Below are 26,200 nucleotides of genomic sequence, written 5' to 3'. Positions count from 1 at the left end.
CTGATAGGAGCAAGCTGATGTAGCGACTCATTCGAAGAAGAAAGCAACCGCTTAAATTTCACACTGAATGATCTATTGTATAGAAAATTTATATTAGTGTCACCAGCTAAAATTATATGCTCATATGACGATCCGAGACTTGAAAGAGCAGTTTCGAAGCAGGCAAACCTTCCTACTTACGAAGGTTTGCAGAGGACACATGTCAGTCACTTTCCGTTACGGCGTTTGATCTTCATGGACATACATTCCACTAGGTTATCTTCATTTTTGTTAGCTGTGTATAGCACAATAGACGATAAATCAGAGCGTATGTGCGCCACTACTCCATGTTGTTGTTGTTGTGGTCTTCAGTCCTGAGACTGGTTTGATGCAGCTCTCCATGCTACTCTATCCTGTGAAAGCTTCTTCATCTCCCAGTATCTACTGCAACCTACATCCCTCTGAATCTGCTTAGTGTATCAATCTCTTGGTGTCCCTCTACGATTTTTACCCTCCACGCTGCCCTCCAATGCTAAATGTGTGATCCCTCGATGCCACATATGTGAAATCTATTTTATATTGTCGTTATTTCTGGTTGAATTATAACCTGTTGAAATTTAGGACACTTGTCAGAGTCGGCATTACAGCATACATGACCTCCATTGCGCTGGACACAATCGGAGTCTTTTTTGTCAGTCCTGCTGCATGTGGGTCAACAGAGGCACACGCCTCCTAAATATGCCAGCAAATATGTTGTTTCACCTAATACACAATTGACTTCAAATGTCCTCACAGATGAAGGGCAAGAGGCGACCCTGTTGGTTATTCGATAGGACCCTTCCTACCTACCCACTGATCTCCAAACTGTTTATCCAGAAAATGTCTTCAGCAGCATACTTGGAAGGTGCACCGCCTTGTTGGAAGAAGGTTGGGAAATCATCCTGCGGATTCAGTAGCGTTGGAAGCACACAATCACGGAGCATATTAACACTTTGCCGTCCGCACGTGGCGTACAAATTTATTCGCTTGGCGCCGGCAGCGCTAAGTCGGATTACTTGGCTTGTCGCCGGCCGCTTGTCACCTTTCCGTTGATGACAAGCTTCAAACGCATTGACTTTTGCTCGTTTTAATTTTCCGGAAGTCCTCTATTTTGCCCTATTGTTCCACAAACTCGAATTTTCTTTTCAAGCAACTTCCTTGCAAGTTCTACACTGTTATAATAATTATCCATGCCGAGGAGATGCCACTTTGCATCAGAAGGTGTCAATAGTTCCATCACTATTTTTGCTAAAGGCTGTCCAGCGCCGGAATATATCTTGTCAATAGTTCCATCACTATTTTTGCTAAAGGCTGTACAGCGCCGGAATATATCTTGTCAATAGTTCCATCACTATTTTTGCTAAAGGCTGTACAGCGCCGGAATATATCTTGAAATGTTTCCCGTACTCGAACCACACAGCATCCGAATGAATATCCTGTATTTCGTAATTTTCGACGGATTGTAAACTTTAAAATTTAACCATCCACGCCACAGCATCATTCCTTCATCAGTTGAGACGTTTTGACTTAGATTAAACGTTTATTTAAACTTTTTGGAGGCATTAACCAGTTTATTGTTGCTGTCGGAAAATTGTAAAAATGATAATATTTGTCTCAATCAGTTGCGGGACATCGTTTTGCGAAATATTGGCGTGTCTATCAATGGATTCGCTGATCAATAATCATTGATCCTTACTTTTCTTACAGTTCCCATAAGGATAGCAAGCCCAAACCATTTTCCAATTTCGGGTCCCGTAACGTCGACAAACGTGTCATTAAATCCAGTTTCCTTCTATCGCAATTTTGACTGTAGTGCTTTTTGGTTTCGTTGCTGATATATTCAAATAGATCGTTCCCAATATATAATTGTACGATATCCTCGACGCTCTGTGTATCTTTGGGAAATATGTTTGGACCCGGGGAACCTTCAAATTTATTATTGGTCCTCGGTAAATCGAAGTCTGATCACGGTGGACTGTCTCCTTCGTCTGATTCGGCCGAATCAGTTGGCATCCATAGCGTTCACCGAATTCTTCTTGGACGTATTTCACTATCTTCCTACAATTTTTCACCACCAGCACCTTCACAGGAATCCACTCACGAGGGATTTGAATCTGACCAGTGACGATCATTCTGTTTGCTTACTTCTCCTTGAACATAAAAATTATCTTCGTCGCTGAACAACACCTGTCATAGGTAGTTTGGATTCCTTTTACACTGATCCATAGATCTTTCTGCAAACTGTACCAGACGATCAGGGTCATTCTCTGAGAGATGGTGTTGCAACTATGACTTGTTCAGGTGTCGTTAATGTGTATACAACACACGCAGGATTGAACGCTGACTGACACCTTATACTGCTGATAACCGGCGCGTGTGGACGTTCATAAACGTTGCTATAATTGCCGTCGAATTCTCCTCGTTAAACCTTTTGTACGAGATTTGTCCAGTAACTTGGATATTGTCATAAGCGAAATGTCATTTCTCTCAGGATACCAGGCAGCAGTCACTCTGGTACTTCTTTCATCACTCATTAACACAAGTTCAATACGTTCCTGCTGTGTAAGTGCCATTGTATCACCTTGCAACACTTCGACACGCAAGTCGCTGAGGTGGCGTAAACTCGAAAGACTTGCACCAGGCGACGGGTCTACTCGACGGGGGGCCCTAGTCACACAATATTTCACTTCACCTGCAACCCTAAACTGAATTGTTAACCTCCTTAAAATTTTAAACTTTCACAGATCGTAACTCCTAAGCAAATAAAGATATTCTAAAACAGATTTCTCATATGTATTCCTTAGAAAGAGATAGTTCAAAATGATGTGCCACCCGATTCCCTTCCATTTGAAAGACGTAACCCAAATGCAAAATGGCATATTTAAAGATAACCGCCGCTGTCGCCATGGTTTGTATAAGTTGCGCCCCGATACCAGACGCTAATACGATTCCTCATACCATTTGACTTTTATAGGGATGTATCCAGACTTCAGCCGCACCCTGTATTTTCGCTTAACGAGCTACATGTACGTAAAATGTAAAACATAAAATAACAATTTAAAACAAAAAATATAAGTAAAATAAATAATTAGAATACAAATGAACGTTTAGGTATTTTAATTGCATATGTTGTAGATACTCTGACAGCACATTGTGGACAGCTTATTTTCCAAAAATGGAATTTCAGAAACCAGGTTTATTACACATAATTGTATATGACTTGGAAGCTTCTTTAATTTGTGTTGTAACAAGTTTTCATTTTCCAAAATTAGGTAGTGGTGATGGCGATTTTGCAGAGTATCAAATTATTATAAAGTTAGATCAGATAGTTTTCAAAAACGTTCATTACATACCAACTTTTATATGAAAAACATTTTTAATATATCATCGTTCCAAAGATATGCCCTTTCAGCCTAACATGCGAAATTACATTCATCTACATCTACATTTATACTCCGCAAGCCACGCAACGGTGTCTGGCGGAGGGAACTTTACGTGCCACTGTCATTACCTCCCTTTCCTGTTCCACTCGCGTATGGTTCGCGGGAAGAACGACTGTCTGAAAGCCTCTGTGCGCGCTCGAATCTCTCTGACCTTACATTCGTGATCTCCTCGGAAGGTATAAGTAGGGGGAAGCAACATATTCGATACCTCATCCAGAAACTCACCTTCTCGAAACCTGGACCAAGCTACACCGGGATGCAGAGCGCCGCTCTTGCAGAGTCTGCCACTTGAGCTTATAAAACATCTCTGTAACGGTATCACGGTTACCAAATAACCCTGTGACGGAACGCGCCGCTCTTCTTTGGATCTTCTCTATCTCCTCCGTCAATCCGATCTGGTACGGATCCCACACTGATGAGCAATACTCAAGTATAGGTCGAACGAGTGTTTTGTAAGCCACCTCCTTTGTTGATGGACTATATTTTCTAAGGACTCTCCCGATGAATCTTATATGATCATTCCACTTCATATCATTCCGCACGCATACTCAAAGATATTTTACACTAGTAACTGCTACCAGTGTTTGTTCCGCTATCATATAATCATACAATAAAGGATCCTTCATTCTATGTATTCGCAATACATTACATTTGTCTATGTTAAGGGTCAGTTACCACTCCCTGCACCAAGTGCCTATTCGCTGCAGATCTTCCTGCATTTCGCTACAATTTTCTAATGCTGCAACTTCTCTGTATACTACAGCATCATCCGCGAAAAGCCGCATGGAACCTCCGATACTATCTACTAGGTCATTTATATATATTGTGAAAACCAATGGTCCCATAACACTCCCCTGTGGCACGCCAGAGGTTACTTTAACGTCTGTAGACGTCTCTCCATTGATAACAACATGCTGTGTTCTGTTTGCTAAAAACTCTTCAATCCAGCCACACAGTTGGTCTGATATTCCGTAGGCTCTTACTTTGTTTATCAGGCGACAGTGCGGAACTGTATCGAACGCCTTCCGGAAGTCAAGGAAAATAGCATATACCCGGGAGCCTGTGTCTAATATTTTCTGGGTCTCATGAACAAATAAAGCGAGTTGGGTCTCACACGATCGCTGTTTCCGGAATCCATGTTGATTCCTGCAGAGTAGATTCTGGGTTTCCAAAAACGACATGATACTCGAGCAAAAAACATGTTCTAAAATTCTACAACAGATCGACGTCAGAGATATATGTCTATAGTTTTGCGCATCTGATCGACGACCCTTCTTGAAGACTGCGAACACCTGTGCTCTTTTCCAATCATTTGGAACCTTCCGTTCCTCTACAGACTTGCGGTACACCGCTGTTAGAAGGGGGGCAAGTTCTTTCGCGTACTCTGTGAAGAATCGAATTGGTATCCCGTCAGGTCCAGTGGACTTTCCTCTGTTGAGTGATGTCAGTTGCTTTTCTATTCCTTGGACCCTTATTTCGATGTCAGCCATTTTTGCGAGGATTTAGAGAAGGAACTGGATATGTGTTGATCACGGAAAGTAAAACTGGACACGCACACAAAAAAAGTATTGCATTATGTTGCCCTCTCTACATGGATCCACGAAGTTACATAAGATCGTTTATTTACACTTGGGAATGTGGTATGTGTTGTGGTTGGCAGAAGAGCCAACACCGTGTTACTAGAGGAGGCCGAAAGGCACGCGATTTAGCTCACGCAGGCTGGCGTGAGGTCTGGAACAGGACAAGGAAATTAGAATTTAGAAAAACGGATGTAGCTGGTGGAATACTTAACTTTAATCCATTAAGAATGAACGTCGCTCTTCACGGTACATGATTCACAATATCAATAGTAACTCATAATGGCGCCTTGCTAGGTCGTAGCAAATAACGTAGCTGAAGACTATGCTAACTATCGTCTCGGCAAATGAGAGCGTATTTAGCCTGTGAACCATCGCTAGCAAAGTCGGCTGTATAACTGGGGCGAGTGCTAGGAAGTCTCTCTAGACCTGCCGTGTAGCGGCGCTCGGTCTGCAATCACTGAAAGTGGTGACACGCGGGTCCGACGTATACTATGGGACCGCGTCCGATTTAAAGGCTACCACCTAGCAAGTGTGGTGTCTGGCGGTGACACCACAGTATGTTAGTAAGTTTGGCACCCGTTCGGCCTGTGGTTGCTGTTTTGAGTATTTCTGTGGTACATGTTGATGTCCGCAGTTTACTTCTTGTGCCTTAGTCGTATTTTACATATGGCCCTCCATGTGCAGCTTTCGAGTTTTTCAAAAATGTTCAAATGTGTGTGAAATCTTATGGGACTTAACTGCTAAGGTCATCAGCCCTAAGCTTATACACTACTTAACCTAAATTATCCTAAGGCCCAACACACACACTTATGCCCGAGGGAGGACTCGAACCTCCGCCGGGACCAGCCGCACAGTCCATGATTGCAGCGCCTGAGACCGCTTGCAAGGATTTCATCTTAAGAAGTTGCACAGACGGAATTTAAATACCTCTAATATGTTTACATATGATCTTCGAATGCGTGCAGCTTTACCTTCGGAGTGGCATTGACGTGAGACGCAATACACATGGGAATTGTGAAGACAACTCTTTGTCGGACATAATGGATCTCATGCACTGCTTTCCGTTATCTACGAACCATGTGCTTATTCGAAGCAGGGACTACATCTACTTCATTATATCGATAGCACAGTTGCCGTTTGAAGGGAAGGACTTACAGTCATTCGCAGCAAATCTTCTCCTTTTTTCAGTTTTTGCACACCTTTGTAGTTGCTAGTTTGAGTTCTGCAAGTAGTCCTTCGTAGCATGCCATTGTAAAGCTGCTTAATAACCATTGTTTCAGGGAGGAAACTGAGGATGAAGGAGAAGCGGAACCAAAGGAAATTTCCGCGGAGGAGCATGAAGAAAATATCGTCGCCATGGAGAAGGTCCTGGATTCTCTTCTGAACTTGGCAGCTGAGGGCAAACTGCCAGAGAGAGAAGGTGAGTCTCCACATTCAGGGTGCATCCAAAGACACGCCGAGAGCATTGACGCTTAACGCTAGTTCCATCTGGACGAGTATGAAGGAAGGAATCGGTTGGCGCATTCCTGAAGGCGTGAAATGATTTATGAGAGCTCAGGTAACGTGAATCAAGTTTATCGGATGGTGAGCTGAAGCCTGCTGTTCCAGAATTCAAGTTTATTTGTAAGCGATGCGTAGAATGGTATGCAAGTAAAATGACCCAGAATGAGATTTTCACTTTGCAGCGGAGTGTGCGCTGATATGAAACTTCCTGGCAGATTAAAACTGTGTGCCGGACCGAGACTCGAACTCGGTACCTTTGCCTTTCGCAGGCAAGAGGTCTAACAAATGAGCTACCCAAGCACGATCCACGCCACGTCCTCACATCTTTACTTCTGCCAGCACCTCGTCTCATACCTTCCAAACTTTGCAGAAGCTCTCCTGCGAACCTTGCAGAACTAGCACTCCTGACAGAAAGGATATTGCGGAGACATGGCTTACCCACAGCCTAGGAGATGTTCCCATTCTGAAGTCTCGGTCCAGCACACAGTTTTAATCTGCCAGCAAGTTTCATATCAGCGCACACTCTGCTACAGAGTAAAAATCTCATTCTGGAAACATCCCCCAGGGACTGTGTGGAGGATGTGTAAGAGCTTCCCAGCGGAACATCTGCAGCGTAATCGAATCAACCTTGGCAACATATGGGCGGCCTGACTCCTACACCTAATCCCATGTGTTTTCCTAATCATCTATCTGGAGGTAAGCCGGTTCGAATCCTGGTGGTGAACATTTTCACTGCTGGTATTTTGCTGGCAGGAAAAGGGGGGGAGGGGTGGAGAGGTGGTGGCGTGAAATTTCTGATGATCACCAGACTTTGCGCCAGGCTTCTGGTATAAATACAAAACCTCTCCGCAGAGTCGCATTAAGACAGGGCACGTGACACTGTTGATGGTGATGGTGATCCATCCGTCAGATGGCGAGTTAAAGCTTGGCGGTCCCTTCGATGCTCCTCTGCAGGAGTAGGCCATGTGCCGGCACAGGGTTTCACCTCTCCCTTCTCTCATCGTCTATAATACGAACCTGACACTGCAGTATACACACACCCATTACAGTATCTACACTTGCTCATACAGGTCTCATACTTCGCGAAGGGAAGGATCCTGCGTGCGCAAAGCATGTGGAAAACCTTTCCATTTCGGCTGCTGAACCTGCTGTTCCGGGACTACCAGCCATTCAAGTCATACGACTTATATTACCTATTTTGAAGCAGACAGTTCCTACACCCTCGTAGAGAATATCAGTGTACTCTTTCCACCTATCTACTGTCTCCTCTGCGTTTAACGGTTGTTTTCATTTTGCACTCTTAATGTTGACGCCTTCGCTTTTAATTTCACAATAAGCTATTTTTTGTTCTTTGTACGCTGAATGTATCCTGTAGATGACCTTCTTGATTTATTCATAACTTTCCTGCAGCCGTTTCATTAGTCTTCCCTGCTCTTGCTATCATTTTTCTAAATATTTTTATATTCGTATTTCGTTATTTCATCGATTAATTACGGTATTTCTTCTGTCATCCAAGGTTTCTTAGCAGCGTCATACCTTGTACCCATATTGGTCTGTAACACTTACGTGATTATTCTTTTTGGAGATGTCCATTACTCTTCAACTGAACTGTCTATTTTGAATTCTTCCGGTCCTGCAGCATTATTGATATCTTGTGAGGACATTACAGGGTGAAAAGTATTTAAACAGACAAACTCTGGGAGGTTGAAGGGGACATCAAAAGAAATATTTTTTCCTAATGTCATTTTTTACTATGAGGAGTATTTAAACCGGTGGAGGCCGTATTACGCTCTTCAGTTGTAGGCAACTGCTGTCCACCAGTGTAGCATTGCATTCTCTCTGTTTACTAATGGATCGATACACCTGGAGTGAGTACACTGACATGCTTGGTGCGTACTACGTAGCGCATCACAACGGGTGAGCTGCACAGTGGGTTTAACAACAACAATATCCTAATCGCCGTATCCCGCATCATGCGAACTTTGCTGCTGTGTACCAACGTCTGCGTGAGACCGGGTCATTTACCAGATTACCTGGATAGGGACACCGTAACACAGTAAGAACGCTGCAATTTGAGGAAGCTGTCTTGTAGCATGTGGAGTGGGATCCTTCAATCAGCACTTGGGCAATTGCACGTAACACGGGGACGAATCAGACGAATGAAAGAAGAGTCCTTCGAGAGCAATTGTTACGTCCATTTCACTTACAGCGTGTCCACAACCTGGAACCAGTTGATTATACACCCAGAGCACAGTTTTCGCTGCGGTACCTGGGACATTGTGAAATGCATCCTACATTTCCACCCTCTGTGTTGTTTACCGATGAAGCAACGTTCGGTCGTGATGCACAATTCGCATGTTTGGAGTGAGCGCTCATCAAGTGCGGTTCTTCGTTAATGTGTGGGTCGGTGTTGTTGTGGACTGTTTAACTGGGCCGTATCTGCTACCAATGCCATTAAATGGCAACACTATTACAATTTTCTCGCCAGAGCATCGCGAGAATTGCTCGATAACGTCCCGCTCCCTACAAGACAACTCATGTGGTTCCAACATGACGGGCGCTGGCACATTTCACTCGTCGTGTGCGTCGATTCCTGGAGCGTTTGCAAGACAAAAACCATCTGCACGGACAGTTCGACGACGTTTGCAGCAGCATGGACAATCAGCTCGGAGACCATGGCTGCGGTTACCCTTGACGCTGCATCACAGACAGGAGCGCCTGCAATGGTGTACTCAACGACGAACCTGGGTGCACGTGTGGCAAATCGTAATTTTTTCGGATGACTCCAGGTTCTGTTTACAGCCTCATGATGGTCGTATCCGTGTTTGGCGACATCGCGGTGAACGCACATTGGAAGCGTGTATTCTTCATCGCCATACTGGCGTATGACCCAGGGTGATGGTATGGGGTGCCATTGCTTACACGTCTCGGTCACCTCTTGTTCGCGTTGACGGCACTTTGAGCAGTGGACGTTACATTTAAGATGTGTTACGAGCCGTGGATCTACCCTTCATTCGATCCCTGTGGAACCCTACATTTCAGCAGAATAATGCCAGGCCGCATGTTGCGGGTCCTGTACGGGCCTTTCTGGATACAGAAAATGTTCGACTGCTGCCCTGGCCAGTACATTCTCCAGATCTCTCACCAACTGAAAACGTTTGGTCAATGGTGGCCGAGCAACTGGCTAGTCACAGTGCGCCAGTCACTACTCTTGATGAACTGTGGTATCGTGTTGAAGCTGCATGGGCAGCTGTATTTGTACTCGCCATCCAAGCTCTGTTTGACTCAATGCTCAGGCGTATCAAGGCCGTTATTACGGCCAGAGGTGGTTGTTCGGGGTACTGATTTCCCAAATTGCTTGAAAATGTAATCACATGTCAGTTCTATTATAATATATTTGTCCAATGGATACCCATTTATCATCTGCATTTCTTCTTGGTGTAGCAATTTTAATGACCAGTAGTGTACTTTTATTTAAAATCACAGTCATGATCCCGCAAAGAAATGAGAGAATAGAAACTTTTCTTTCAGTGAGCTGGACCAGAATGTGGCAGTGCAGACTGGAAACTAAGGTCAGTATGTCTCTCTTCGCTTTCTGGCTGACCACAAAATTAGTTGCCATGCTCGCGTGAGAAAGACGGCGAACAAATTAAAGATTCACTTTTACCCGCCGCCCTCATATGTATTCCGTATATTGGATGTCACAAAATAGTGACTACAGTAGACAATCCTAAACCGATTGCAATGAGATAAGGAATTAATAGTCGGAGATTTAATTTTTACTGATATAAGCAAGTTACACTTTGTAGCAAACATCTTGAGCTATCAGCAACAAGTCCAAGTGACAAGTACCAGTGCCAGTGCATGTATTACAACATAATCCATTGATAGCAGTGTCCTCTGGTCTGCAGTCATCTGGTCCTATTGCTTACACACGTTGTTTATGGTAATGGTGTACGTGCTGGTCCAACAGCACTCTCCACATAATATTCTTCGATGTGTGAACTTCACAGTTAAGTTGATGGGTGCTTTTGATACATCTTCTCCCAAGCGTTCCAACACCATTTCCTCAGTGTCTACTCTGTGAATAATTCTTTGTCAAGAACTTTGGCAAACTAAAGCTTGGAAATTATTTTCAGGACGACATGTTCCAAAAGCGATGACGCCGGTTGTGAAAATATTCTCTGTGCATTTGTTCGACTTTCTGGAAATAAACTGATCGCGTGACATTATTGGCCAGGCGACACCTCTGGGACTGCTGCCTGGTGCAAGTCTTTCTATTCGACGCCACTTCAGCGAATTTCTCACCGGTGAAGATTAGATGAAATAATTAGGACAACAGAAACACCCAGCTCCCGAGTGAAGAAAATCGTGACCAGGACGGAAATCGGTTCCAGGACTTTACGCTGTAGAGGCAGCAACACTAACCAGTCACTAGACCACGAGCAGTGGACCACAACTTGCTGGAATTACATCCTACTACGCCATATATTAAAAAGCGTTTCTGCAAGTTATTGTTACATATAATGGTTCCACCGTGGATACATCACAGACTGCTGTCTCTTGTTTTTCAAGGCACCGTCCCAACATCACTGTGGCAGTTGTTTCTTTTTTTTGTGAGACAAGCACCCTTCGGCAAAGTGCGTCACACGAATTATCCATTCAACACTTCATACCGCCTCAAGTATACCGTTTTGGTCATTGGCTCCTTGTCTCAAAATTCCACTGTGTAGGATGCTATACTGTCTATATAAATTTTACCCTGGACTTTGGGACAGACTGTATAGTCCCCATAGCATAGTTAGTTCCTTTGCAGTGAAAAAAGCTGTTGTAAAAGTAGAATTTCCAAAGCTTGTCTTAACATACGGAATGGGATTAATAAACAATGAGTGGAAAGTATTAGAGTCAATTACTCAGAGAGCAAATGTTTCTGATATTAAGCGTGTAAGATAATCTGTAATGTGTAATCTCCAATTTAAGCTCATTTAGTACGTTTAGACAGTTTTTCTTTACACATTGCTTTTCAGTAATAATCAATTTCGATCAAGCCAATTACTGCAGAATTTTTTACATTTTTTTTGATACTCTGATTTTCGTTTCTTCTTCTTTTGCACATTGTGGATGACGTACAATAACGAACTAAAACTTATGGTCTTTGTTGGCAGGGAAAATCAAATTTGAAATGAAGGAGAAGGTGGATTCCACAGAAGATCTTTTGGCACCTCGACCAGTGGAGGAGTTCGAAGAAGAAGAAACTGAGGTTTGCAGTACACGAACGGTTGGGACTGAGAAATGGGTTCGTGTTGTAATTATCCAGCGACACATATGTGCTGGGTGATCAAAAAGTCAGTATAAATTTGAAGACTAAATAAACCACGGAATAATGTATATGTAAAAATTGACACACGTGCTTGGAATGACATGGGTTTTTATTAGAACCACCCGATATTGCTAGACGCGTGAAAGATCTCTTGCGCGCGTCGTTTGGTGATGATCGTGTGCTCAGCCGCCACTTTCGTCATGCTTGGCCTGCCAGGTCCCCAGACCTCAGTCCGTGCGATTATTGGCTTTGAGGTTACCTGAAGTCGCAAGGTGTATCGTGATCTACCGACATCTCTAGGGATGCTGAAAAACAACATCCGACGCCAATGTATCACCATAACTCCGGACATGCTTTACAGCGCTGTTTACAACATTATTCCTCGACTACAACTATTGTTGAGGAATGACGGTGGAGCATTTGCTGTAAAGAACATCATCTTTGCGTTGTCTTACTTTGTTATGCTAATTATTGCTATTCTGATAAGATGAAGCGCCATCTGTCGGACATATTTTGAACTTTTGTATTTTTTTGGTTCTAATAAAATCCTATGTCATTCCAAGCATGTGTGTCAATTTGTACCTCTCTATCTACATTATTCAGCGATTTATTCAGTTTTCAAATTTATACTGACTTTTTGATCACCCTGTATAGGCATATACATGTTCTGTTGCCAATATCCAGTCTGCTAGGAATGGTGTATGCCGTTAAATCTATAGAATGTGTGTAGCCAGCTAACAAATACGAGGGTAATCCAAAAAGTAAGGTCTCCTATTTTTTTTATAAGTACAGAACTCTGTTAGTGTTTTTAGTTGGTCACACTGTTATGATGAGTGCTTCACGCGCTGTGTGTGAACATGCGCACGCCACACTGAGGCGCTTTGTCCCTGGATGATCTCTGCACGTTGGCTCCTGAGGTTTCCCGAAGCACCGCTCACGAAATTTTAACAGAAACATTGAATTACCGGAAGGTGTGCACAATATGGGTACCACGCATGCTGACTGAGGACCACATGCGGCAACGAGTTGATGCTTCCCGCGCATTTCTTCATTGCGTTGTAGCTGAACAGGACAACTTTCTGGACTCAATTGTCACGTGTGACGAAACCTGGGCATACCACTTTACACCAGAGAACTAGCAACAATTACGCCAGTGGCGGCATCCTTCTTCGCCAAAGCCGCGGTAATTGAAATAAACACAGGTTGCCGGTAAAGGCATGACAACCGTTTTTTGGGATCGGAAAGTGGTATTGTTGGTCCCACTGGGGCCACAATTACCGCTGGCAGGTACTGTGAGACTCTGAAAAAACCCAAACGGGCAATTCAGAACTGGAGAAGAGGAATGTTGAGCAAGGGGCGTAAACATTCTCCATGACAACGCTCGCCCACACATCGCTCGGCAAACCGTTGCTCTCCTGCAACAGTTTCAGTGAAACGTAATCACCACCTATCCTATAGTCCTGACTTTGCGCCTAGTGGCTATCGCCTGTTCCCTAAATTAAAAGAACATTTGGCCGGAAAGCGATTCAGCTCCGACGACGAGGTGAAAGAAGAGGTTCATAACTTTGTGAACAGCATGGCGGCGAGCTGGTATGACATGGACCTACAAAAACTGCCACAGCGTCTACAAAAATTTATCGACAAAAATGAAGATTATGTCGAAAAATAGCTAAATGTTCAAGCTGCAAACTGATGTAAACCATTGTAGAAATAAACAGGTCTATGTACTTAAAGAAAAATAGAAGACCTTACTTTTGGGATTACCCTCGTATGTCCAGTATGTTCAGGACCCACATCTCTACTGTGGCTTGCGGAGTATATATAGTAAAGCTGTCATTGACGCCAAAGTTGGTTTGCATACCTCAGTGCATTACGAGGCACATTCCTGTAGGATTTGGTGTGCCGTTGCCTTCTTTTGACCTTTAAGCGGGCTTATCCTGTCAGTTATAGGGAGACGTAGAGTTTATAATGGACTCCAAATCAGAATGCACTCGCCTTTTTTCATCTTGACAAATGTTGCCAGAGGTGGATAAGAGTTCTGGGACTGACCAGGGATTGACCTTTATAGCCACCTGCTGACACTGTACTATCAGACACTTTCTATGCATTCCTCTTGTGATGAAGGTCGTCTTCTTTTTTCGGTCAAAATAAGGCTAGCCACTGTTCGAAATAATAAAGAAAATAAGAACGTTAAAATAAAGACCATGAAATAAAATCAATTCTTTCTTAACCAGATGTAGATTGCAGCTAGAACTTGTTTTGTAAGCAAGTTATTTTGTTTAAATTTTTCGGCTCGTGCTATTTAAAGGCGATGCTTACTTATATGGTATATGATGTGTGATATTAACATTTGTTGTAATTAGATCTTGCTTAGTCTTGAACCTCGTAGTCCTTTATCTGAAGTTGTGTTGCTCTGTCGACCTCTTAATTAGGTATGAGGAAAATCGACCGGTTAAAGCTGTTGGTCCTGAGTGACCGGTTTTTCGATATTTGTTTGGTCTCGGTTATAGCATGGTTTTTTTATTGTTTACTAAATATCCGGATAAAAAAACGAAATGTTAATTGGCCTTAGCAACGGTGCTAAAATTTTTCGTTTTTAAATAAACTTTTATTAAAAGAGAAGTAATTTTTATACTCAAAATTTGAGTTATTTTGAAATACTTTCTGTAGTTTGCCCCCACCTGGTCTATATGGTAGTTTCTCGCTGTCGTGGCCGGACACTGTTGTGCTGCAGAATGGCACCAATCCTAGTCTGGGAATATTTCAACGAAGTGACGTAACAGTGAATTACGACGCATCATTTGCTGTAAAAGAAATATTTGTCTACCATTTCTATGAAATAATGAAAGAGGAAGGAAATTATGATAACAATAATACATTTAAAACTTAACTATTCATTCATAATGAAAAATAAAAAGTAGCTGATCTGTTGCCTTTGTCTACATCTTTATCTGCTTGTAATCCTTGAAAACGGACAAATTAACAGGAAAAATAGACTCCTTCCACCTCAGTTTTCACCCTTTAGTACTGAATATTTGTAGTGCCCAAATACTGATATGATACCTGATTACAGCATGATTTTCGAGCCGAGTTTCAGGTAATTATAATCAATACGAGAATACTGGTAAAGTCTTTCTAGTCTTCTACCACTTACTATTTTTCTTTGTTCGATTTCTCCGTTTATTACAGGAAATAATAGGAACAGAATACCAAAAATCGGTAATAACAGAAACTAGTTATTTTGAGCAGTTTTCATATTCATGTTAAACTGGCGTAAAAAAACAGTATATCCGAAAACCCAATGTTTCAGCGATATCCGCCATCCCTACCTCTAATACGTTTTGTGTGTAATACTTATACATCATTAGTGTCCACCTTTACAATACTACATTTAAATAGTAGTGAAAGAAATGACGAAATTTGTAATTTCTTGAAGCTTGTGAAATCGCCAGTATTATTCTCGTAAGTATTTGAAGAAATCTCGTGCATCTGAATTCTCACGTTTGATGATTAATGGGTTAGGTGCCCGCTATCCAAGTGCATGTAAGCCTCATGCTTTGGAGAGGAATTAATTTCAAGTCTTGTTTGCAAAATACTTGTGACATCTATTGTATGAGAGGCATTACATAAGATGGAACGAAGGAAACGTATGTTCTTTAAGCTGCTAGTATTCAGTGGAGTATGGGAGTACTGACATTGGGCGACGTATGGGAGACTGCCTCGAAAACGCAGATTCAGTTAGTATGAAGCGTTGAAACGTAGAGCATCGCGTGTTCGTTGTCGAGCAGTTTTTTTTTTTACAGATGTAATTTTTTATAGATAGAGATCCACGGTTCAACGTCTTTCACGTCGAAATTTTAGTATCGAACGTTGATGTGCAGTCCGAGATTGAAACAACGTACTGTTAGTGTGAAGCATTTGGAAGTACTGTACCTGTGATGGAAAAAAGAAAGAAAAGGGAATGACCTGGTCTTCCCCACTCAGCTGTAACGCCGGAAAACATAGACTGAGTGAGGGGTGGTTCTTGCTAGTCCGAAACAATCTTCTGGGCGACAGGCTATAACGTTGGTTATGTCTCGCCATTCGCCTCATCGCATGTTACATAACGATCTCAAATTTCAGCCATGGAAAATAAGAATCATCCTGTAGATAAATCAAAGGAATTTAGTTCCACTCAAAACATTTTACGGCACAATGGACAGCACTTTTACAGGAGACGCAGACACTCTAATAATGATGAGAGACACAACCCACTTCCATTTTGTTGGGCACGTTAATGCATACAACTGTGGTCGCAGGGCATCAGAACCAATGTGAACAATACCAGAAACCTCTCCACAGGTCGAAAGTAACAGTGATGTGCAGTGTCTCCAAGATAGGGATCGCTGGTCTTTACTTCTCTGAAGACGAGAAACTTTAATTACTCGATGTGGCGTTAGTGCGCTACGTGTAAAGGGTGAAGAGTTCCTTGCGTCGTCAATTGGAAAGTCACATGAACGTGACAGAAATGTGGTTCTAATAAGATAGTGACACAGCTCACACGGTGAGAGCATCCATGGAATCGATTCGGCAGATTTTACCTGGAAATGTCATTTCGTGTTTCGGCGATGTTTCTTAACCTGGATGCTGTCCCAATGTATCAGTTTGTGACTTCTTTCTGTGGGTTAGTCTGAAGAAATCAATTGTATATGTGAAAAAGCCCCAGTCAATAGATAACCTCAAAATTATAATTCCTCAAGATATTAAATCTGTGTCGAATGAAAAGGAGAGAAGGCTGTGCAGAACAATGAGAAGATAATATTATTTTGGGAAAGTAATTAAAGTATTTAGATTTCAGAAGTGCAATAAAATACATCATTATTAATGTAAAATTTTGTCTATAAATAAAACAGCAGAAGTTAATCAGCAGTGAAAAACAATTGTTTCTGAATAAAACATGTGTTTCCTCTGATCCACTTAGTGTTTGTTTAATACATTTCCAGATGACGATATTGTTGCAAAAACAGATGCTGGTCATGTGGCACAAATGTTTTGTCCCAGTTCTTATTTGAGCATTTTGCAATCATTGGATTTTGCGGGAGTTTCAGTATGATTGCGAGATGTATATTGGCCGTTAGCTGTTGTACGATCTTGAACTTTATGTAACCAATAGATAGCAAAAGTTGATAAACCCGAGGAACCTTTTTCTGTACTTTAAGGCATAAGTGAACTTACCTCCACATGCCTATACGTCTCGAATAACTTTGTGTTTATCCTACGTCCCTGCTTAAAACGAGAGTGGCCAACATTTACGTGACCTGAGGTCTGTGATATTGGAGTAGCTTTACCCGCTACGGTCTGTACTTCTGACGTGCTTTGTAACCGATTTTGAGCCAAATTGACTTGTTCACTACTCTCATATCCTGTATGTGTGCAACTAGTAATAACATCAGCACGACTCGCACCCATTAACCACATTCAAATATTTTTCTTTTGGCATTTCTTGATGGTGATTTCGCACATTACTCTGTAAGCTGCTTAAGTCGTACGTATGTCCTCATTTCTGGTCTTGCCGTGCGACTGCTACGGTCACAGGTCCGAATCCTGCCTCGGGCATGGATGTGTGTGATGTCCTTAGGTTACCTACCTAGCGTGACGTCTGCTCGTGATGAAGGAGAAATGTAGAACATGTAAATGTAAAGAAGGATCATTCTACAGAATACCAGGGCACATGGGAATTTAGGCAAATTAATTAGTGGAAATGATAGCCAAAGAACCACCATAGTTTAATGTTCTGTCTTCCTGCATGTGGTATTCTCAGTGTAGGGTGATTTATCACTGGGAAGAAAATCGCCTGAAACTGACAGATAATAATCTGTGGTTGTTTAATTCATTCACTCCGTACGTCCTTTGTGTCATTAAGTGTAGGTCAACTAGACACTAGACTGAAATAATAATTAAATAAAGGCATTAAGCTGTCGAGACGCGTTGATATACGTCAACGGTGACAGTTGAAAATGTGTGCCCCGACCGGGACTCGAACCCGGGATCTTCTGCTTACATAGCAGACACTCTATCCATCTGAGCCACCGAGGGCACAGAGGATATTGCGACTGCAGGGATTTCTCCCCTGCACGCTGCCTGTGAGACCCACATTCCCAACTTAATGTCCACACACTACATTTGTAGTGCCCCCATTTGTAGTGCCCTCTACCCACTACACTCATTACTTGCGGCAGACAATCTTACCGAGTCGTGCAAGAGTTCGGACAATGCGTGTGCATCCAGCACAGAAGAAGAAGGTCAATGGCCTGTTAGCCTTAACATCTCTGAAAGAACAGATACCATCTTCATATATTTCAGGCTAACCGGCCATTGACCTTCTTCTGTGTTGGATGCACACGCATTGCCTGAACTCTTACGGGACGCGGTCAGATTGTATGCCGTGAGTAATGAGCGTAGTGGGCAGGGGCAGTACGAATGTAGTGTGTGGACATTAAGTTGGGAATGTGGGTCGCAAGGGGAGCGTGCAAGGGATAAATCCTTGCAGTCGCACTATCCTCTGTGCACTCGGTGGCTCAGATGGATAGAGCGTTTACCAAGTAAGCAGGAGTTCCCGTGTTCGAGTCCCGGTCGGGGCACACATTTCCAACTGTCCCTGTTGATATATATTAACGCCTCTCGACAGCTTAGTGCCTTGATTTAATTATCATTTCATTCTAACAGAGCTGCATGCTCACCCATGTTATCTGTTCCTTGAGACATGTCCGAAAGAACAGATACCATTTTCATATAGTTAAAGCTAACCGGCCATTGACTTTCTTCTTCTGTGCTGGATGCACACACAGTGGCCGAACTCTTAAGAGATTCGGTAAGATTGCCTGCCGCGAGTAATGGATGTAGTGAGTAGGGGCATTACAAATGGGCATTGAGTTGGAAATATGGGTCTGACAGGATGCGTGCTAAGGATACATCCCTGCAGTCGCATAATCATATGTGCCCTCGGTGGCTCAGATAGATACAGTGTCTGCCATGTAAGCAGGAGATCTCGGGTTCGAGTCCCGATCGGGGCACACATTTTCAACTGTCCCCATTGATGTATATCAACGCCTCTCGACAGCTTAGTGCCTTGATTTAATTATTATTTCATTCTAAGAGATCTGCATGGTCACCAATGGTATCTGTTCCTTCAGACATGTCCGAAAGAACAGATACCATCTTCATATAGCACTAGACTATCTGTGAGGCACAGTCAGACGACACACGGCTTTTTACTCAGGTGAGAGAACTTTCCAACAAGCAGTGCATACACGAGAACAAATGCTAGTTCAGAAGATGACGTACCTCCTGTTTCAACAGACACTGAGAGTAGTGTGCCTGCAACAGTTTTGGACCATCCCCCATTGTTGCCAGGTTCCCTCTCCCCTTATGATATCATCGTTGCCACTATGCTACAGAGCCAAATTTACTCCACCTATCTGACATAAGGCCATAGCTCTATGGATAAACTTGCAGTAAAATCAAAAAATGCCAGGCTACTCAAAACTGGTGGTAAATTCAATATGATCCAATTACACTACAGGGATTCTCCCCCACCTCTTTGACATCACAGTGGAGGTGGAGTATAAACTGGTAGGAAAACCAAAATCGTTCATTATTCTTTCAGTGTAAAATTCAGGAAAAGTTTGTATGATATCAGAATCCAAGATGTCTATGTATGGCTGACCTAGGATATTGGGTCAACCTATATGACAACACAGTCCAAAATGGAAATTCAAGATGGTGGACTTGGCTTGGTGGACAAGCCTTTAGGACATCAGAATTCAGGATGGCTATTTAAATTGGCAGCCTGTGTATATTGGACCATCCTAAGTTTAAATTGCAGGAAAATTGAACAGTGATTGGTTTTATTATTATGTTGCAGTTAACTAGCCCTAAGTTTAAGTCTACTTGTGCTATGTTTAAAAAATTACCCCTTACCCCTCTGACTTCAGAGTTTACATAATGGTCACCCTGACTTTGGAATGAAAGAGCTGACTTTTCTTTAAAATTGTATATCTCACGAATGGTCATTATTGTAAGAGGTAGCACAGGACTGGGAGAGGTTCAGATGGCTCTGAGCACCATGGGACTTAACTTCTGAGGTCAACAGTCCCTAGAACTTAGAACTACTTAAACCTATGGACATCACACACAGCCATGCCCGAGGCAGGATTCGAACCTGCGACCGTAGCGGTCACGCAGTTCCAGACTGTAGCGCTTAGAACTGCTCGGCCACTTCGGCTGGCGACTAGGAGAGGTATGCACTTATATCTTTATTAGTTAAACAAATACCACAGTGGAATTATCCTTTGGGAATCCACATATGCCTCTACTGCCCCCAATGCCACAGTCGCCTTTGAGGTGACAGTGTGCATTGGGCACTTCTGGATGGCTGGGTCTGATAGAAAACAGCTACTATACCGCACTATGTATCGAGAGATGTCAGCAGGATAGCAACATTTACAGTGACCCATTAGCATGCTCAAGCAGATTCTAGTATGAACACAATGTACTACCACAACAGAACTGTACTCAGAATTGACCACTGAACACTCCTGCTGCCTACACCCTCCAAGATGGCCCTGTGAAGTAGTGCAGCTTTTACCTGCACTATATGGGTTTGGAAAGACTGATGCCACATCCTCAACTATTGTCAGTCTCATGTTGTTCCATATGGGCATAGCCAGTTACATGATTTAGTCCTTTAGAGCTGTACAGTATCGTATTTTGCTGTGAGCTGGATTTCCTCAGCCGAAGCGACTGGAGCCCAAGCTCCTCGTCCCTGTCTCCTCCAGCGTTCACCCAGCACAGTAATAGTGAGGTATCTTCATTGAGGTGTTGAGGCATGCAGTGCAGTCCAACAGGCTCTTACACAGACAGTTTCTTATGACGATATACATATCAATTTTAGAACTGAGCAGTGTGATATTGTGATGCATGAACTAACAAATCCATTATGACCACACAGTGCTAGGAAGAGGGCTACAGAGTGCCTGGGCTTGTCAACACTCTTTTCGTAAAACATTAATGTGAAAGATTACAGAATACGCAGTTGTCACAGGTAGCACAATGATTCACATTTTCAGGTGTGAGGGATGTGGGAACAGGAATGTACTAAAGTTACACCTCTATAAGGTTTGTGGGAACTGTTTCCTCTCTCATAACCATCAGAAATACGACACTAATAATATTCTAATGTAGGAAATCTATTTCCACCACCTGACATACTTAAACCTATTAGTGTTTTTTCTATGTAGAGTTCCACATATTTTGATGGTGAATCACTCATTAGAGGATCTTGGAATAATACGATAATTTCACTTATTCATTGGTTTCAGTGGTAGGTTAGACCTGAGTCAATGTTCCTATAAACAGAAAGAGAATTAGTATTCAAGCTGGCATAGTATTTTTTAAGCTATTCCTCAGATAAAGTGTGTTTTACATTGTACACAGCATGTCCTAACATCTCCAGTGGAATTGTAATGTTACTGATTTCGAGGTTGAACTTCAGATGGATGTGTGTGAGTCATGGATCTCAATGTCATCATAACTAAAATGAGCATCGATACTTTACAGAAAGAAAGCCTTTCTTAGGACAGTGGAAATATTGGGATGGAGATGTACTTTTCATAATTTCTATCATTTAGTATTTCTAAGATCACAGTCTGTAACTTGACGGAAACAGCATGAAAGTCTTGTACCCATAAGCGCTACATCTCATGTATGATACTGTACGCAGTGTATGCATATTTCAAACCATCTTTTGGTTTTAACCAGTGCTTGTGGCAAGACGCTAGCTTTTCACAGTTTGCCATTGTTTATACTTACTAGACAATGACTGTCATCAGTACAATTCTATCTGACAAATGTTGTGAAAGCAAATTGTTTTGATGGAAATAGAAAAATGCAAGGCATCAGCATTTGTGGTACAAACCTAACTGTATGCTCCTGATATTACACTATCTTTGCAAACAAGAAGAGAGCAATAGCTAACCTTTCTCTCTCTCGCTCGCTCTCTCTCTCTCTCTCTCTCTCTCTCTCTCTCACACACACACACACACACACACACACACACACACACACATACACACACACAAAATAACTGCCAAGCAAATTGGAAGAGGAATATGGATGTAGCACTGACAGACTCTCACCAGTTCATGTCATTAATTCAGTGTAGCTACAGGTATAAAACTGAACGACTTGGTTCATACACAAGATTCTTGCAACTATATCAGATACGACAGAGGACCACATCTAGTAAACTAAGACTTCCACAGACACTTCTAATAAACACCAGTCTTAGCTGCTTTGGTCTGCAGTAGAAATACCTATAACACTAGCAGTACTGTACGATACAATAAGATTTTCACTCTGCAGCGGAGTGTGCGCTGATATGAAACTTCCTGGCAGATTAAAACTGTGTGCCCGACCGAGACTCGAACTCGGGACCTTTGCCTTTCGCGGGCAAATGCTCTACCATCTGAGCTAGCGAAGCACGACTCACGCCGGTACTCACAGCTTTACTTCTACCAGTACCTCGTCTCCTACCTTCTAAACTTTACAGAAGCTCTCCTGCGAACCTTGCAGAACTAGCACTCCTGAAAGAAAGGATATTGCGGAGACATGGCTTAGCCATAGCTTGGGGGATGTTTCCAGAATTAGATTTTCACCCTGCAGCGGAGTGTGCGCTGATATGAAACTTCCTGGCAGATTAAAACAGTGTGCCCGACCGAGACTCGAACTCGGGACCTTTGCCTTTCGCGGGCAAATGCTCTACCATCTGAGCTACCGAAGCACGACTCACGCCCGGTACTCACAGTTTGGAAGGTAGGAGACGAGGTACTGGCAGAAGTACAGCTGTGAGTACCGGGCGTGAGTCGTGCTTCGGTAGCTCAGATGTCATATAAAACGATCTACTCTTGTATCAAGTTGTTACCATTTTTATTCAATTTGTTATCGTTTTGACGCCATTTGGTACTGTTTTGATGCAATTTGTTATAATTTTTGGGTAATTTGTTACAATTTTGGAGCAGTTTGTCGCAATGTAGTGCACCTGGTTACAGTTTCTGAGGGCGGTTTGTTACAATTTTGTGTTACATATAAATCTATGAGGTTAAATGTCATGTAGTCTCCGCTGTGTTGTGCATGAATTGTTCCATTTCCTCACCATATTCGTGAGTAATGTAAATTACTTAAAGTCTAAACTCACTCAAAATATTTCAGACTAGCCTTCATAAAATCAGACTTCCCACAAACTTGAATAAATCTATGTACAACAATTGTCAGAAATATTTCAGTTTTACTACAGTTGACCATGTTTCAATGTACTACAAACTCGCAGGTTTGAAGAATATCCCCCAAGCGTATTTGTGCGATTGTTCCACGTCACATCTGCTGACACTTTATATTGTGATCAATAGAACAGCTCCTGCACAAGCAACATTTTAACTGTCTATCGTATATGATTAAAATTGTTTTGCAGTGCTTCGAGAGGCACCGAAGTTGATGTAGTTAACAATTCGTGTGATCTGAATGCATGTGGAGTGTTATTGGACATTACTCTTCATCCGAAATTCAAGGGAATTGTATAAACATATAATGATACCGCCGAAAACCTGGGAAACGAAGGAATCGTCAAATTACACTACTGGCCATTAAAATTGCTACATCAAGAGGAGGAAATGCGGATGATAAACGGGTATTCATTGGACAAATATATTATACTAGAACTGACATGTGATTATATTTTCGCGCAATTTACGTGAATAGATCCTGAAAAATCAGTACCCAGAACAATCACTTCTGGCCATAATAACAGCCGTGATACGCCTGGGCATTGAGCTTGGATGGCGTGTACAGGTGCAGGTGCCAATTCAGCTTCAACTTGATACCACAGTTCATCAAGAGTAGTGACCGGCGCACTGTGACTAGCCAGTTGCTCTGCCACCATTGACCAAACGTTTTCAGTTGGTGAGAGATCTGGAGAATGTGCTGGCCAGGGCAGCAGTCGAACATTTTCTGTATCCAGAAAGGCCCGTACAGGACCCGCAACATGCGGTCTGGCATTATTCTGCTGAAATGTAGGGTTCCACAGGGATCGAATGAAGGGTAGATCCACGGGTCGTAACACATCTTAAATGTAACGTCCACTGCTCAAAGTGCCGTCAACGCGAACAAGAGGTGACCGAGACGTGTAAGCAATGGCACCCCATACCATCACCCTGGGTCATACGCCAGTATGGCGATGAAGAATACACGCTTCCAATGTGCGTTCACCGCGATGTCGCCAAACACGTATGCGACCATCATGATGCTGTAAACAGAACCTGGATTCATCCGAAAAAATGACGTTTTTCCATTCGTGCAGCCAGGTTCGTCGTTGAGTACATCATTGCAGCCGCTCCTGTCTGTGATGCAGCGTCACGGGTAACCGCAGCCATGGTCTCCGAGCTGATAGTCCTTGCTGCTGCAAACGTCGTCGAACTGTTCGTGCAGATTGTTGTTGTCTTGCAAACGTCCCCATCTGTTGAGTCATGGATCGAGATGTGGCAGCACGAACCTTTACAGCCATGCGAATAAGATGCCTGTCATCTCGACTGCTAGTGATACGAGGCCGTTGGGATCCAGCACGGCGTACCGTATTGGTCTCCTGAACCCACCGATTCCATATTCTGCTAACAGTCATTGGATCTCGACTAATGCGAGCAGCAATGTCGCGAAACGATAAACTTGAATCACGATAGGCTACAATCCGACCTTTATCAAAGTCGGAAACGTGATGGTACGCATTTCTTCTCCTTACACGAGGCATCACAACAACGTTTCACCAGGCCACGCCGGTCAACTGCTGTTTGTGTATGAGAAATCGGTTGGAAACTTTCCTCATGTCTTCACGTTGTAGGTGTCGCCACCGGCGCCAGCCTTGTGTGAATGCTCTGAAAAGCTGATGATTTGCATATCACAGCATCTTCTTCCTGTCGGTTAAATTTCGCATCTGTAGCACATCATCTTCGTGGTGTAGCAGTAGCCAGTAGTATAGTATGGGAAGGGTATGTAGGGGGGGTGGTGGGTGGAGGGAAGGTAAAAATTGCAAACGGATACCAAGAGAAGAGTACTGTGAGCAGGTTAAAGTGGATGTTGCAGTAATCATTCAGAGATGAAGATGATTGCACAGCTTAGAGTAGCATGGAGAGCCGCATCAAAGCAGTCTTTGGACTGAAGGTAAAAAAAAGAACATTCAAAAATATTCGGTTTATGATCCTCATCCATAAATGTAATTTTCGCTTAACCTTAAAGACACCCTTTTTATGGTTCAGTAGTAATTTAAGAGTAATGTACTGTGTTATCAGGAAGAGATCGTGTCTTCTGAGGGGAGTTTGGAGGAAAAGGTGCTAGAAGAGGAAGAGGCGGAGTCAAAGAGTGTGCAAGAGGCGTGGGCGAGACGGCAGCTGCTGCTGGAAGAATTCGACGCGTTGTATGACGAGGGTCAGCGGTTGCGCATCATGAACATGCTGCTGCATTCCAAGGTGCTGCGGTGCATGCAGCGCCGCCCGAAGGCCAAAACCCACATATCCTCGGTCTCCGTAAGTCCAGCTCCTCGCCTTCTCTCACTACATTCTTCTGCACAGCAGGCAGACAGGCAATGCCTTTAAAAACGTGACAAGTCACTGGTAGCCACTAGACTCCCCTATGCCAATAGTTCACAACTGTTACCTCTGGATCTCTACTCTCTCACTGATAACCTCCACATACCACTGCATGGCTGGACCATGTACACTACCTCCGTATGCCTGACACCTCACTGCTAGGTACTCCACTCCACTGCATGGCAGGACGACAACCACTAACTCTGTTACATGTGACCCTCACTGATATATGTTTCATTCTCTTCATTTACCACATACATGCCTGACTGCTCGCTCCCAGCTACTACACTGAAAATCACAGCATGTTCACATTCCTGGCCTCTTGAAAACTAGACCTCTCCCTGCTATCTATTAAAGTCCCCTGCATAGCACGTTAACATCCATTTCTGTTAAAAGTCCGACCACTCATTTTTAGCCGCTACACACCTGTGCACAGCAGGTTCACATCCAGAACCTTTGGACGACTAAACCCTCACTGCTACATTACATTATACTACATTGCAGACCCATGTCCAGTACCTATGGTGGTCTGAGCCCTCACTGCTTGACACTCCACTCGATCAAACCAAAGATCCACAACCAATACTTATGATAAACCGTTCAAAAAATGGTTCAAATGGCTCTGAGCACTATGGGACTTAACTGCTGAGGTCATCAGTCCCCTAG

General features: G+C 43.0%; 1 protein-coding gene and 1 non-coding gene across 3 annotated transcripts in view; one reads left to right on the top strand and one right to left on the bottom strand.

Moving 5' to 3' along the window:
• LOC126284692 (coiled-coil domain-containing protein 96-like) overlaps nucleotides 1-26,200 on the top strand; it is a 141,731-nt gene that overhangs the window by 38,628 nt on the left and 76,903 nt on the right. For both annotated transcript variants that reach the window (XM_049983816.1, XM_049983817.1), the window contains exons 3-5: nucleotides 6,322-6,461; nucleotides 11,710-11,840; nucleotides 25,238-25,471. In XM_049983816.1, coding sequence (XP_049839773.1) covers nucleotides 6,322-6,461; nucleotides 11,710-11,840; nucleotides 25,238-25,471 — 505 coding nt within the window. The remainder of the gene's footprint in view (nucleotides 1-6,321; nucleotides 6,462-11,709; nucleotides 11,841-25,237; nucleotides 25,472-26,200) is intronic.
• Trnat-ugu (transfer RNA threonine (anticodon UGU)) lies at nucleotides 17,866-17,940 on the bottom strand. Its single transcript has one exon. It is a non-coding gene; the product is annotated as a tRNA-Thr (tRNA).

Source organism: Schistocerca gregaria, chromosome 8 (genome assembly GCF_023897955.1).
Source record: "Schistocerca gregaria isolate iqSchGreg1 chromosome 8, iqSchGreg1.2, whole genome shotgun sequence".
Lineage (NCBI taxonomy): Eukaryota > Metazoa > Arthropoda > Insecta > Orthoptera > Acrididae > Schistocerca > Schistocerca gregaria.
The sequence above is the reverse complement of the archived record's forward strand: the minus strand, read 5'-3'. Positions and strand labels throughout refer to the sequence as shown.